Below are 15831 nucleotides of genomic sequence, written 5' to 3'. Positions count from 1 at the left end.
GCTGATTCAACACCAGATACAACGAGTGAGCGGGAAATAAATCTGCTGCACCGAAAAATAACAAACTAACAATCTTTATATAAAAATGTGCTAAAAAGTAGGAGTTTGTGTTACTTTGTTGTTATATTAGTTCCCTGTATGCTTTTTTTTTGCCAACACCTGACTGCTGAAAACTATTTTGGTGGGCTTTCAGTCATTTGATTTGGTTTGATTAAGATTTTTTGCCATTTTGTGATATTTTATTTTAATTTTTTCATGCCACTGTGTGTCTCTCACCAGTTCATATATCCCATGTACATAAATAATATTACTGAGTATATATAAGTCAAACTGTAGTAAATTGTGTAATATCACTGTTCAACTTGACTTGCCGCACTTTGTGTTCTTGGGTTATTTGTATAATTCGATTGAAACACAATCAAAACACCAAACACAGTAATCTACCACAAAAAGCCACTTCCCTATCTTGACTCTGCACAAATCCATGATGAGGATCTCATAATAACGATGACTGAAATCTTTTAATCACAACCTATACATATGGATACAGATATTGCGAGGACATTAAACTAATCGTGTTATCTATATGTGCAGCTGCTCTAAAGACACGTGGAGGAACGTACCACAGTGAGGAATCTGCTGCCTCCAGTCGTGCAGTGGGTGGTCGGCGTGGGCACAGGCCCGGGCGTACTCGCTGAACACCTGGCACACCACGTCCCCGCTGGGGCCCGACCTGCAACAGAGCAACAAACATGATGAGGAACATTTGTTACTGACCATTAATTGAATTATTGACGTATTGATACAGATTAGAACTGGAGAGGCGGCATTGCTTCTCCATTCTCCTTTTTCATAAATAAATGAATAAACAAATCAAATCAAATCAAATGCTCACAGTCATCTTCATTGACTCGGACAGAAAGTGCCCAACATTACAACACAGCGTTTCCCATTCATTAACTAGACTGTGTGTGTGTGTGTGTGTGTGTGTGTGTGTGTGTGTGTGTGTGTGTGTGTGTGTGTGTGTGTGTGTGTGTGAGGCCCATATTCTGGTTCGTCCCGTCACAGTTCCTTAATGAACCCAGACCATTTCACATTGATTTAATTCTGTGGGAAACGCTGCCAATGCATTGATAATAATGGACGAAATTCAGAACTTAATTCTTCATTAAAGGAAGCTCATCTTCAATCAGGGGTCGATGAAGGTTCGTTCTTACAGGCAGAGGTCGTTGGAGCAGCCGGCCATGAACGACAGTGGACTGACAAAGTCGTGGCAGCTCTGAAACGGAGGATCCAGCAGCATCGCACAAACCTCCTCCACTTTCTGCAGGAACACACAAAGACGTGGTCAGTCCACACCGACACTTATCATCTGAACGCTTCTGAAACAGGAGGAATCACCTTCTCTCCTTTCAGATTCCAGATTACTTAACAATTATATTTAAGCCTATTGAGCCTGAAATAGATTTCTTGAAACACATATTTTAGCAGCACATTATTTAAGTTAACACATTTCTTTGTTGTGTTTCATGTTGTGTTTTTTGTTACCAGCAGGACGTGAGCGTCGACTCCGACACAGGGTGAGGAGAAGCCAGACGGCACCGAGGGACATCGGGCCTGATGTGGCTCCGCCTCCACCCAGCTGTTCCCGAACAGTTCTACTTCATGAGTCAGGACGCCTGTCAGAGAGAGAGGGAGAGAGAGGGGGGGTGACAGAGAGAGAGAGGGGGGAGAGAGAGAGAGAGAGAGAGAGAGACAGAGAGAGAGAGACAGAGAGAGAGAGAGAGAGAGAGAGAGAGAGAGAGAGAGAGAGAGAGAGAGAGAGAGAGAGTTTAACGTTTAATAAAAGCGGTGGACTGAAATTGAACAAGCTTCACTTCATTGCTGATAATTTTCACAGGCACAGGTTTGAGTTAAAATTGCCGAACGGAATCACTATATATATCTTTATAACATTATTCCTTGATTTAGTTATTAAGCTAAAATATATATTTATTTTTCATATACACAGCATCATCAGTGTTTATGTTGCTGATATGATAACTTTTCATTTATAGAATAAACATTGCAGAAAAGACTAATGTTTTTGTTTATATTTTATGTAAAGGGTTTTATTTCTTAATTCAAGCTCTACAAATGACCTTGAATTAAGAAATATCACCCACTTGTGTTTCTTAGTGAGTCAATCATTGAATTTTACAATTTTACACAATTTTACACATCAGTCAATATAATGAGCTGAGCTGCCGTCACCCCCCCAGGGTCCGACTGCACCACCTGCAAATGACTGTGTTGATACACTACTCTCTGAACTGTGACTGAGGCATCAAGCTTCAGCCGTGACATCGCACCGTAGCTCGTCTTCAGGTCGTCCTGGACGTCTGCGTTGAAGTTTCCACACATTCCGCAGGTTCTGCCCACGAACTCCGGGCTGAGCTTGATGTAGACGGAGCCGCTGCGTCCGTCCCAGGCCAACGTGAAGCCGTGCCGCCGTGTCACCAGCACGTACTGGGAGATCTGCTCCAGCTGCAGGTCGTGGATGTGATGGGGCAGCTGCACACTGAAGAAGAAGAAAGGTTCAAGCATGTTGTAAAAAGGATTGAAATAAAATGCTAAAATGCTAAATACATTGGTATATAAAGATGATTTGTCTGCTACACCGCTGACCTTTGACCTTTGAAGGTCACGTTGGTGCTGTGCAGCCGGACCTCGCCCTCCCCCGGCAGGAAGAGGCTGACTGATCGTTGGCAGGCGTAGGGGGCGGCGCCACAGTCTGGATCATTGTGGACCTGAAAACAACAAAGTGGGATTTGTTCCCATGTGACGCGACGACGTGTGGACGATTTGGAATTAATCCAAATGTGGATTAAGTAGAAAATAGTTCACAACCAATTCACCATTTACTCCTGTTTGAGTTCATCTATAATTCCCAGCTGCTTTAAAGAGTTCTGTCTCCAGCAGGAACCAATCACGACATTATTTACAATTCAATATGAGATCAGTCATGTCTAGGACTGAGCAATAAAACAATATCAGCAGTTATTGGATAATTATTTACAAACGTCGAATATATCGACTCATTGCTTATAAGCTCAGTGAGTAGATATAGAACATAATTGATCTGTTTGTATTGATTCAGATTTTAAACCTGACAGAAATAATAATCGGACGTATATTGTGATAATTATCGATGACGACTGACATGAACATTTTTATCTGGATATGATTGTTGGCATTATCGCCCAGCCCTAGTTTTACTCTTTCCTGTGGTGAGCGGTGGCAACATAAATCAGGGGCCACTAGTCGAGTCATTCCTGAGCAAAGTGTTTCATCTCAAATATCATCTCGTGTCTTTCCAGCATGTGAGACTTGTGAGACTTGCAGCTTCTTTTTTTTTTTGCTCATCAAAGGCTTCTTATCATTTATGCTGTTCATTAATATATTGTCACTTATCATAATGAATATGGATGTTGTCTTGTTCCCTGTGTGGTTTTAGTTTTCCCGTCCATGGCTACAGTGTCCTCCGCCTGTTCAGGAGAACAAAGTCCCAGTCTGTTGCAGATGCTTTCAGGGGATTGTGGGTAATTGCAGTATTTAATGGTAATTGACTCTAATAACCAGATAGCTTTCACTAATCTTCAGAGCATATCTTTTCCTCGGGCTCTGGAGCAGGAGTCCAGACTCTCCCCGGCTGGACGCAGGCGTCGAGGCGAGACCCTCCGGGCAGCTTCTGGTCGGGGGGGATTTATTTTGTCCTGGTGCTGGTGAGTCTGAACTGACCTGGACCACGATGCCGGCCTGAGCGGTTTCCTCGCAGTCCCTCAGCAGCGTGTAGGTGCAGCGGCCGGGGAAGTAGAAGTAAAGGCCGTCGAAGGTCTCGAAGTTGTACTGACCCCAGGTCCTGCAGGTCATCTCCCTCTCGAAGCCGGGGTTTGGGACTGAGCCACAGGAGACAAGAGGACGGCGTTGGTTTGACACTCAAATGGGTTTTAACAAAAGACGAACTTCAGGTGTGTGGTTTACCAGTTTGACATCTGTGGCCAGTGGCCTGATACAAGCTGCAGTCACATGACTCCGACTGGACGCACTGACCTCCGTTCAGACAGGGAAACTCACACTGCTCCGCTGTGAGAGAACCAACAAATACACAATTACAACACAAAACAGGGAATTACATTCATCATTTATCAATTTCAAACACTGGTTACAGGCTGACAAATGTCCAGGGGCCCAGAGCCCCAGAACCCAGAGCCCCAGACCTCCAGAGCCCCAGATCCCCAGATCCCCAGACCTCCAGAACCCCAGACCCCCAGACCCCCAGAGCTCCAGAGCCCCAGACCCCTAGGAGCTCAAAAGCTCAGTAGTACTATTCCATACAACTTCACTACATCCGACAACTACTTGCTCTAAATATGGACTGATTGTTCAGCAGATAAAATACCAAATAGTAAATCAACATATTAACATACTCTGATTAAACTGCAAACTTTGTTGAGTTCACTGTCAGAGAAAACTGCACAATTAGATGATGTTGACGGTTATTAAGGAAGTTGTTACCAGTGGAGTTTAATCAATTATGAAAATTGTTGAAAATGTATTTTATGTAATTTGACAAATTCATGGATCATCTCATCCTTTCAGCTTCAGGTTCTGGGCGCCTGAATAGTGGGAGCTAAAAAATAACAATAACTATATCTGTGTTTATAAAGCACTTCTCCAAACTAAGTTACAAAGTGCTTCACAATTAAAAAGAAAACACATGAAAAAAATGTATTCATAAAAGAATAAAAAATACTAAACAGACATTGAACCATAATCTCGGAGGAATGTGGTACGATGAAGGTTTGGTTAATCTCTGACTCAAAGGACGACGATCTACATGTTCATACCCTGAGTCTCAAAGTCGGTTACTCCAGAGTCTACATACGCACATGCTCGGAACCACTGAATCACGTGACCGCTTTGAGAATCAACAGGTCACGTCTGTAGGTACCATCTGTCTGCCCCGCCCCCAGCTCCCCCAGCTGAACGCACCACCAAGCATCGAACGTCCTGCGGTAACACCATCTGCTCAGTGGGCTTCCTGCTCGTCGGCCCGCTGAGCCACGTCCCACCGAGCACAGGTACGATAACGACTTCTACATAAACACTGTGTCCCTGCTGTTCAGTCCGTCAGGGGACAACAGACGCATCGCCTGTTGCTCAGTTTGAACCACAGACATAACGCAGCTGCCTGGCGACTGACCGCAGTGTTGGCAATATCCCCCCCTCCTCCATGTGACTGGATGGGACAAGGGTGAAACTAAACAGTCGTGGTACACATCAAATAAATGTCGTGGTGCAAATTTCCAAAGGGAAGTCTGCTTTCTCAGAGTATACGGACCCAAATGATACGGATTTAACGCGGGGCTTCTGTTGCCCCCGAGGGTTGAGGGGCCCTTGGGCACTCTCATGGCCTGGTTGGTAGTTTGACCTCGTCCACGCTGCATCACGTGGACAACATCAACCTCTGTGAACTCACCTGGACTCAGACGAATCGACGACCTCAGGGCCTCCTTCACTTGCCTGGTGATGAGGGAAACATTAACCGGGAGCTGGTCTGGGGCGAAGGCTCCATTGACTGGTGACACCGAGTTGTTTGATGAATCTGAGCCCGTCAGTGATTGGTCAGGAGGTGTTGCATTGGGCCCTGATTGGTTATGAGACGTTAAGCTGTACGATGACAGCTGGGGAGAAGTTTCTGAGCTGGCTGTGAAATTATTGTCCGACACTATAGAGGTTAATGATCGGCCAGGAGATGATTGATTTGATGCTTTGGCGCCAGTTGTTGATTGGCTCGGCGGTGTTTGGATGGGTTTCACAGAGCTGACTGCTGAATGGTCAGATAAGGTGATGGGTGGTGCATTGTTATCTGGTGACTGAAGCACTGATATTACAGTTGGTGGTGATTGGCTGGCTGGTGTTGTGGTTGGTGGTGATTGGCTGGCTGGTGTTGTGGTTGTTGGTGATTGGCTGGCTGGTGTTGTGGTTGGTGGTGATTGGCTGGCTGGTGTTGTGGTTGTTGGTGATTGGCTGGCTGGTGTTGTGGTTGGTGGTGATTGGCTGGCTGGTGTTGTGGTTGGTGGTGATTGGCTGGCTGGTGTTGTGGTTGGTGGTGATTGGCTGGCTGGTGTTGTGGTTGGTGGTGATTGGCTGGCTGGTGTTGTGGTTGGTGGTGATTGGCTGGCTGGTGTTGTGGTTGTTGGTGACTGGCTAGCTCGTACTTCAGAGGTAGCCGATTGGCTATTTGGTCTTGTCCTGGTTGGTATTTGGCTGGCTGTTGTACTGCCTGATGATTTTCTGGCTGATGCCGTACTTGTTGGTGATTGGCTGGTTGGTACTGTGGTAGCTGCTGATTGGCTATGTTCTATCTCTGTTGGGGATTGGCTGGATGGTGTTGAGCTAATTGGTGATTTAACAGGTGATGGTGTTCTGCTTTGCGATTGGCTGGTTGGTACTGTGTTGCCTGGTGATTGGCTGGATGATCCTGTTCTTGATGAACTAATCGGTGCAGACGACTGGTCAGAGCCGAGCGTCCATGAGGGCGTCGGCGTCCTCTCTGTGCTGGAGGACGTCTGGTTGGACGATGCACCACTGGAGGAGGAGGTGTTGTTTTCTAGCGCAGCAGCTTTTGTCTGGAGGTTCTACAATGAAAAGAAAATCATCAACAGGTATTTCATGCAGCTGCTGTGACCATTCGACCAAATATATCAAATCTGACGCAGCAAAGTCCCTGTCGCACAAACTGATTCTTTTAATTAATTCCACGACTTTCATATCTTATCAAGCTCTGCTATCAGGTGACAGGTTCATTCAGATTTGATTAGAAATGTAGGGACGCTCGCAACTTTGGTCGGTCTAAAAGAAATTCCTCCCGGACTTACGCAACTATTTTGCCAAACCACAGTCCTGACTGGTGAGGAGGGAAACGGGGGCGACGGTGGGAAGAGACGAGGACGAAGAGAAAAGACCTGTCATCCTGTCTTCATTAACGACTCCTCTGTGACTGCTCAACAACGCTTTCCCATCCAGGTCGACTAACACACCCACTCCACACCCCCTCCCCTGTGAGCTCTGTTGTGTGAGACAGGCATCGAGTCGGCTGTTGAACTAAAGTGGGAACTCTCCCTGCAGATCAGAGTTACTGAGCTGCAGAAACCGGTTGTGCAAGCTGCCTCCGAAGAATACAACTTCGATACAACAATAAATATTCGATATATTTTGTTAGACTTTCCTCAGAAAAAGGAAATATACAGTAACAGCAGTTTTGGGTTAAAAATACTTCTTGGTTTGTCTGTTATCTAGTGAGGATGAGTCCTCTTGTGTTCTTGTCTATTTAATGTGGTGTTTTTGTGCTGCATCAGTCATTGTGTGTTTTCTGCAGTGTACATGCAGGCCACACCTATGTGTTATCTATTTTACATCGGCTACTTGTTTGATTGATTCTTTAACTTGTATTGTGATATCAAATGTTGGCATCCGTGGAACTTTGTTTGCGCACTTTGAGCCTCCCTGGATTCCTGAGCTCTGATACCAGAGGGTTTCATAAAGCAGAAGGCAAGTGGGCTCAAAGGGTTTGTAACTATGAATTATTAATCACTGATCAGTTTCAGAGTAGATATCAGGAAAGAGCTGGTTGAACACGAACACAGTGTCGAACCAGCTGTCAGGATAAAGATCTGACACGAGATACATCCGCTCTCTTCCACCTGCGGCACCTGTGACCGGTCGCTGCTTTTTGCTTTGTTTGCTGCAGCTCTTATATTCTGCAGCGGATTCTCACGCCTCTCTGAGCCAAAGCGAAGCCGCACAAAGGCAGCGGCCACATTCAGGCAGATTCGGGCTCCGATGGAGGACGAGGGAGACAACAGAGCAGCTACTGTATAGCCCAGCTGGGACTCCGTCACATGTGTGTCTCTGAGCGGGGGGGAGGACCTGACCATGAGCGAATTTTACTTTTTGTACTTTGAAGAGTTAAATCCAAAGGGATTAAAGCACATGATCAGTTTGTGTATCATCTGGGTGCAGCCGGACCTCATGGGACATTTTCTGTTTTTGTATACAAAATGGAGAAACACTTATTTCACAGACACTCGGATCAGAATTATAGAATCATTTTGTAGTTATTTTAACTAATAGCTGCTCATTTTAATTTCTGAAAACCTGCACCTAGATTGTAACCATCACTTTTATGTGAATTATTGAAATTTATATTACTGTTCATCTTATACAAGCATAAAGCGAAAATATTGGAAATCCATACAGAAAATATGTAAACATTGGGCTGGACAACAAAATAAGATCAATAATTATTGGAATTTATAATTTGCATCAAAAGGAATTTCTTTTAAAGGCCAATATATATATATCGATAAAATGCGTATACATTGTGTTTGCTGATAATTAACTGTTTATCAAGCAGATTTTAAAACAACAAATTTCCCTCAGAAGCATGAACGAAACGTGAAAGAAAAAATAATGTGATAATTATCTTTAAAATCTTTTTTCTCAGATCTGTGTATTATTGTGAGCGCTGCAGATAATGTTTGTGTGTGTGTGTGAGAGTGCGTGTGTGATCTGAGGTTGTGTGTTTGCCGTCTGATCAGCTCCATCAGTGCTCAGTGCCTACCTGCCCTCCCTGGGAAGCGGTGTCCCATTTCTGCTGCTTTATCCTGCTGCTCCTGCTGCTGGGACAGAGGGAACAAGGGGAGGTTTGTTCACCGCTGCAGGTTCCCCCCCCCGCACACCACAAACCACCACACTGGACACCACCAACCCACCAACCCACCAACCAACAAGAAATTAAGAAAATATCAACCGAATACAGTCTGCTTATCTAAATACGACTGGTTAAAAACTAATAAATCAAAGTAACAACAAGGGATGAAAGTCCAAGCCGACATATTCATGTTGCTCTCTCTGTGTTCGCAACTGTTCAAAAGTCAAATACATTTTTTTTGACATATGAGAATAACCTTTTAATAACAGGAAATCCAGAAAACAGTTCTGTGCAAAAGTTTGAGTGACTTTAGATTATCACTCGAGATCATCAATGAGGAGCCTGATTGGTCAAAGATTCCTCCTGCAGCAGAACATTGAGACCAAACGAGGAGTCATAAAGAACTGCAGCAGAACAAGGAGCCTGAAGATGATCTGATCTCAGCCTCATGGAGTCGGTCTGAGATCATCCAGGAGACAGAGGAATAACGTCAGGTTCTCTGAGAGGATCTGAACAAACTCCTGTTGACTGCATCTTATATGAAGTTACTCATATTGATTCATTATTTTTAAAGCATCCTCAATCAACTCAAACTTTTGCACAGCACCTGCTTATTTACTTATAAAATAATAATTAATGATAAATAAATGAAAAACTTTACGTCTGAAATAAAAGTTAAAAAAACTCACTTATTCACTTCATCCCATTTAGAGATGTTCACTCTGTCAACAGCCCCGGAAAGATGAGCTGGAATCAAACAGAATAAACAAACACTTATAATGGAGAAACGTATTTACTACAATTTAAACCAATTTCACTTCGGATTATAAACTTCAAACAGCAGAGGAGACACAGAAGGAAACACGTCTTTAACGAGGAGAAGAGACTCTGAGCTGCAGCAGGATCTTCATCAGTGGTGTAAGTGTGTGTTCTCCTCTTCCTCTCATCTCCTCACTCACCTTGGTAGATGAGGACCAGACACACGGCTGACACGCGGAGGAGCCTCTTCCAGCCTCGTGTCAGCGGATGAGGATCCATGCGTCGCTCCTGGCTCAGTTCTGTGTGGACAGCATCACCCGGTGAAAACCCTCCGCAGCGTCCGGCTGCTCCACCCGCTTCTCCCCGCGGCGGCCCGGCGCGCGCCTCAAGAACCAAGGCACCTGCTCATTAACATAAAATATGCGCGTGTGGGCGGGGCCTGGGGCAGGTGTGCTGCTGCTGCTGCTTCAGCTGCGCGAGGAGGACGATGACGTGATCGGAAACCAGAGATCAAAGCGGCACGTGGAGCTAAAGAGACTTTGATAAGAAGTTCAAATAAGAGTTAAAGTTGAACTAAACATGATGAAACTCAACGAGAGGACAATGGTGCAGGAGCCACGTGACACTGCGCCATCTCGCGGACCAGAGGCAGTTGTGCATCACATCAGGTTAAAGGGATAGTTCGACCAAAAATGAAACTTCTCATTATCTACTCAACAATATGATGTTTCTGAAAAGAAGTGAAAAGATCCACCGCTGAAGTCATTAGTCTGTTCTTTCTTGTATTTGTCCATTTCCATTTATCATGGTTATTTGAGAGCTTATTAATCAACAGATCAGAGCTGTATAATATCATCTGTTGTATCACATATTATCACCAACATGTCGTGATGACGCATTTGGTCTGACACCAGATCAGCGGCTACAATACAGGAAATGAAGCAAACTCACTCTTCTTGTGTCAAGATGCTTCACTCTTCAGACTCTTTTTCTAGGTTTGTGTTTGAAGCTCTGTACTTTTACTTCAGGGAGGTTTAAATTCAAGACTTTTACTTGTTCTGGAGCATTTTGTTTTGCTGCATTACACTTGTATAAATAAAGGATTTGAAGATGTGACAGAAAGGTTTTTTTCCATCTTTGAATTATCACATTTTTGTCTGAAACAGCTGAGGCATAAAATCTAAATTTTCACCTGTTTTCTCTCCAGCAGATGAATCTTCCCTTCGTGTTCATCACCAACAAACGTTCGCTTTCTTGCACTCTCTCAATATTATACGAAAAATATATTTTTTAAATGAAGTATGATTAAATTTACAACAAATTTTGAATAAAAAAAGTAAAATTTGATAAAGTAATTTCTGCAGCAGTGTTATCATGCAAACTTCTGCTTTTGTGCAATTACTCAATATTAATGCATTTATCAGAACATTAACATGAAAAACTACAATTATACAAAAATAAAAAAATGAAATAAAAGGTGTAAAGTTAACTGAAACATTGAAGTTTGGACCATAAGAAGTTATTCGACTGACGGATTCTAATCATTTTATTTAACATGTTCGAAGCTGCTCATTATGGATAAAAGTAAGATACATTATTATCACTGAGCATTATTCTACATGAGTTGCTCCACAGTGAATCCCCAACTCTTGTTTCCTTTGTGTGTCTCTCCTCCGTCTGCTGCTCAGACCGTGACGACCCGATTTGACCCCGAACACATGACCTTCTGATAGAGATCAGGAAACACTAAACTCAGGAGAATAAGCCTTGGATATTACTGAGGTGACCCTACAGTCACCCGCCTTGTATTTGCATTTGAAAGTCTGGTTTCCACAGAGCAATGTGCTTCCTGTCGGCTTGTCCGTACGTCCGTCCCGGTGAAAAGACCTTTGACTGACTGCAGCCCTCAGAGGCCCCGGCAGGTTGTGTGTGGCCGAGTCAGGAGGTGTCACCTTTCATAAATGGACCCTGAGCAGGACGAGGGAGGAGGTGCTTTCTCTCCCCCCCCCCCCCCCCACTCCTCTAGTTTCTTGTCTGCACGTACGTGAAAGCATCTTTCTGAGATTTTCGAAAACATGGCACACTAACATCATAGTAACCGTCCACACAGTAGTATGTACAACACATTGACAGTATTGCTAATAAATTATAGATTTAACTATTGATTTCAAAATTGCAACTTCCGTTTCGGAGGTCGGTAATTCCGAGCTTCGAGTTGTAATTAAATAAAACTACAAAGGCTGAATCAACACGTCTCGATTTATTTTGTCTACATTGCTTTATAGGCTCAGGTGTACCTAATCATCTGACAGGTGAGTGACAGACTAAGTGTTGGGCCGAAGCCGTAGAAAAACACACACACAGCACGCAAAAGATTATTTACATCTTTAACTCGCCGCTAACATCCATCGTCCATCCTGGTGAAACACAGCCGACAGGGATCTGTACAGAATGGTCATGTGATCATGTGGCTCAACAAGAACAACAGGAGCAAAGAAAAACATTCATCTTGCAGATTTTCTAAAAACGTTGTTCAGATTTTCTCCTTCACTCGTCCACAAACAAGTAGAACAAAAAAAAAAGCCGACAAAGACATTGAACATTTAAAGAGCAGTGAATCAGTCCTTCAGCCAACGGTCGTTAAATAACGATGGACGACATGACGCCTTCCAAAAGAAAAGCTACAGAGTCTTGAGCGCCCCTGGTGGCTGCCTCGAGTACAGCTCAAAAATCCCTCCTCACTGCGTACCCAGATGGGACATGGAACAAAATAAAGCATCACAGTACACGTCAGAGGTTTCTCAGTCATTTTAGTTTTTTCTTACCACAACGATGCTTGTTCCAGTGTTTCTGATAAGTTTTGTACTAATTAGTTATCTGGTGACATTACAAAAGGGATGATTGACAGATGAGATTTGACTATATCGTGGCTCCGCTCCCGGATCTCTACTTCACGTCATCCATCGTTATCTAAGTCTCAGCTTCAGCCTGATTGAGTTCTCACTCATGAGTTTGCAGTGCTGAAAAGAAAACGCACACGATTCATAAAACTTATATCTGTAACTGTGCCGAGAGTTTAACTCGACTCAAGTACGTTAAGATATGATTTAAGTGGCTTAATGTGAACCGACAGTTTCTGTTTCAGAGCGTTTTAAAAAAGGTCAAATTTGAATTTCGGATCAGTGTTGATTTTATAATCTCTGCTCCGCTTGTCTTTCGTTTTGGTTTGAACCGCTCGTCCCTCAGGAAGGAAACAGCAGTGAGACAGAAACTGAATTTTCTTTACATAAAAAGGGTTTAACAAATGGTGCATTGAGCAAACTAGAAACTGTGATATTTGTTTGAGACATAAATCCCTTCATGTGAAGAGGAGGAGAAGACGTAGTCTCGAAGACTAACTGGACTCACTGGATGAAGATTAACAGCAGTCAAAGGCAACTTCTCACAGACTAAAGATGGTTCATCACAACTTGAAGAAAAAAAGATTAAAACTTCCCACTATCTACACATCAGGGAATGCATCAATATTTACAGATGACTGATTAAATCCTCTCTCAGAAAGATTTAACCGTCAGAAAAGAATGTGTCACGTGAGAACGTGAAGTCTCCGACATCAAATATGTTTTGTGGGTTTGCTCTTCTGTTTCTTTTGAGAGCATCAGGTGACAAACATTGGGACACAATTAATATTTAGTAAAACCGCATTTTAAATCAAACTGAGCCTCAGAGCTGCTTTGACTCTTTATAACGACCTCTCAGGTGAAACCACCACAGCGCTCGGCTCAGTGCTTGTGTGTGTGAACGTGTGAACTTGGGGGGTCTCTGGGATTGAGTCCTGCACGCTGCCCGGCATGCTGCGTTATCTCGGCCGGTTGTTGGCGAGCAGGAAGTCCTTGTCTTTGCAGGTGAGGCAGAGTTTGAGGTTCCTGAGCGAGCCCCCCGCTGAGTAGAACGCCCAGGCGCCCATCAGGAACAAGATGACGTAGGTGGGGACGAGGCTGGCCACGTAGCCCGGGTTCTGGAAGGTCTGCGAGAGGAGACGAGGGATCGGAAATCAACACAGAACTTGAAGATACATCCATCCTCATCAGGTTTACATCAATGTCAATGGGAGCCTGACCAACAACAGCAACTATTTGACACACAGGACATTACAGCACCCCCCCCCCCCCCCCCCACACACACACAAACACTGAACCAACCCATCGGCGACACTCACCAGACAAGACACCACGAGGTGACTGACCACGACCGCAGCCACCGCCCACCACTGCTGCTTCTCACAGGCGTCAAAGAAGACGACGCCCCAGAACATGTGAAGGAGGATGATGGCCATGGTCATGAAGGCTGAAATAGGAAAAGTGTTGGTTATCATCAAACTCACGTAACTGCTGCAACAGCTTCCTGAACCGGGCTCATCGAACGTCCGTTGCTGGATTTAACTTTGTGCAGGTACAGTGAAATGTGTCCATCTGAAAATCTGAGTTAATTCGGAGGTAGGACACGTGGGAATCGGTACCTGAGGACAGGAAGTAATGCTGCGAGTCACCGTGGATCCCAATCGTCCCCGGCCCAACAGAGTCAGCCAGGATGTTCACCACAGAGAAGGCTCCACTCATGAAGCCGAACCCGAGGCCGGACACTGAGATAAAAGAAAGAGGTGGAAACTGACAAATCAGCAGATGAATGGAAGAGCTAAACAAAGACCTCAATGTTCAGGGTGAACCCTACTCCCATGTGTTTTGCATAGATTTAATGTTAATGTTGAAGTAATTGCACATTAACTAAATTTAATACTTCAGTTTCATCGGAAGCACAACTGTGTTCTTCTTCCTACTAACACAAAGTATTTCCAAAACTGACAAGATTTTCCAGAGCTGCAAAAAGTAGATTGTGTGTTTGTTGCAGACTAACTGTACCGTAAGCCAGCTGTCGTATGGAGATGGGCATGGTCTCCTCCTGACTGAGAGTGAGGAGGCCTTCATTCGCTTTCCTGCAGGATTACACAGACACACACACAAGAGCCTTAGTTCCACGGTAAACAAGAGCATGAATAGCAGAGGTGTGTCAGTGACTGGAAGATGATATGAGCCACAACAATGAGCCGCGAGTAGAAAAGGGACAAGAGATGGGAAAATGGGACAAAGTGCGACAGAGATAGTTTCAATCTGTGAAATCTGTCAGATATCTGTCAGATAACACTGACACTGTCTTAGGGTCCAGATTTCTGAGCTTTGACAAAGACACAAACCTCCTCCTGAGCTTAAAAGCATTAAAGGTTATATGTGTGATATTTGTCACATTTTCCTGAAAAATAAATGAAGTAAAGAATGAAAATGGAACATTCAAGATGTTCTGAGACGACAGATCCTGATCCTCTTCAGTTTGTGTTACGTGTTTAAAAAGCATCACTCAGGGACTCACTTCAGCAGCTTGTAGTAACCGAAGCGGAAGGCTTCCTGCAGCAGGACGGACAGCACCACGCCGAAGATGAGGAGACCTTTCTGCTGCGCCGCATTTTCCTTGTTACTGATCTGCACCGAGATGAACCAGACCAGGGAGGACAGCAGCAGAGACACCAGCCAGAAAAACGCTCTGTCAGGAGAGAAGAGACATTTAGTAAGATGTTCAAAAGCCTGGTAGCAGGTGGGTGGGACATTATGGAACATAAGGATATTTCTGAATGTTTTCTTTAGGTTCTACTCATATTTTTAAGATGGTACTACTTTCTATCTTGACTTCTTTACGTTTTCTTAAACCTGAAAGCCTAACCAATACCTGAATGTGGATTATTAAGAATGTAAATGTGGTTCAACAAAAGATCGGATTTTAAATTCGGGTGGATTATTATTGTCAGCTGTGAAATGTGAGTACAAGTATCATGACAGTAGCTTCACTTTAGTACTTATTGTTGTCAGCCGGTGAACGTGCTGCAGTGAAGTGATAGTACGTGTAGATGAGCTGTGAACCAGTGAGAGTGAGCTGTGGACCAGTGAGAGTGAGGAGTGAACCAGTGAGAGTTAGGAGGGAACCATTTCATACAAGTTGTAAAAACACGAGTAGCTAAAAGTGTAGGTTGTCCGAAAATGGAAACAGCACTGAAGTTAGCACGCTAACGGGGAGGCGTGCTAGCTATCATGCTAGCTGGGCTACATGTCGTGTTTCTATCGCCACTGAACCCGCAGACAGGTCCGGGTGGACTCCGCTGTGAAAGAGGATCGTTCCCTCTGGTTCCCTCTGGTTCTCTTTGGTTCCCTTCTGGTGCTTTTAGGTCAGAACTCTCACCCGGCGATGAGGAAGATGACCCGCAGCGG

The 15831-nt window shown here is 44.3% G+C and overlaps 2 protein-coding genes across 2 annotated transcripts in view; both read right to left on the bottom strand.

Moving 5' to 3' along the window:
- Nucleotides 1–9796, bottom strand: part of otog (otogelin) — a 53049-nt gene extending 43253 nt beyond the window's left edge. The window contains exons 1-12 of the mRNA XM_053425615.1: nucleotides 9718–9796; nucleotides 9448–9505; nucleotides 8669–8726; nucleotides 6329–6683; nucleotides 5522–6136; nucleotides 4024–4125; nucleotides 3781–3938; nucleotides 2668–2789; nucleotides 2352–2560; nucleotides 1549–1679; nucleotides 1218–1324; nucleotides 624–733 (exon numbers count right to left, since the gene is read on the bottom strand). Of these exons, the coding sequence (XP_053281590.1) occupies nucleotides 624–733; nucleotides 1218–1324; nucleotides 1549–1679; nucleotides 2352–2560; nucleotides 2668–2789; nucleotides 3781–3938; nucleotides 4024–4125; nucleotides 5522–6136; nucleotides 6329–6683; nucleotides 8669–8726; nucleotides 9448–9505; nucleotides 9718–9796 (2104 nt within the window). The remainder of the gene's footprint in view (nucleotides 1–623; nucleotides 734–1217; nucleotides 1325–1548; nucleotides 1680–2351; nucleotides 2561–2667; nucleotides 2790–3780; nucleotides 3939–4023; nucleotides 4126–5521; nucleotides 6137–6328; nucleotides 6684–8668; nucleotides 8727–9447; nucleotides 9506–9717) is intronic.
- Nucleotides 9797–11758: 1962 nt separating this feature from the next.
- aph1b (APH1B gamma secretase subunit) lies at nucleotides 11759–15825 on the bottom strand (the record flags this gene model as incomplete). The annotated part of the gene is made up of 6 exons (XM_053425605.1): nucleotides 11759–13544; nucleotides 13737–13864; nucleotides 14037–14159; nucleotides 14437–14510; nucleotides 14942–15112; nucleotides 15803–15825. Coding segments are annotated over 6 exons (687 nt in total), but the record flags the coding sequence as incomplete, so codon positions are not given.
- Nucleotides 15826–15831: the final 6 nt, after the last annotated feature.

Source organism: Pleuronectes platessa, chromosome 1 (assembly GCF_947347685.1).
Source record: "Pleuronectes platessa chromosome 1, fPlePla1.1, whole genome shotgun sequence".
Classification (NCBI taxonomy): Eukaryota; Metazoa; Chordata; class Actinopteri; order Pleuronectiformes; family Pleuronectidae; genus Pleuronectes; species Pleuronectes platessa.
The sequence above is the reverse complement of the archived record's forward strand: the minus strand, read 5'-3'. Positions and strand labels throughout refer to the sequence as shown.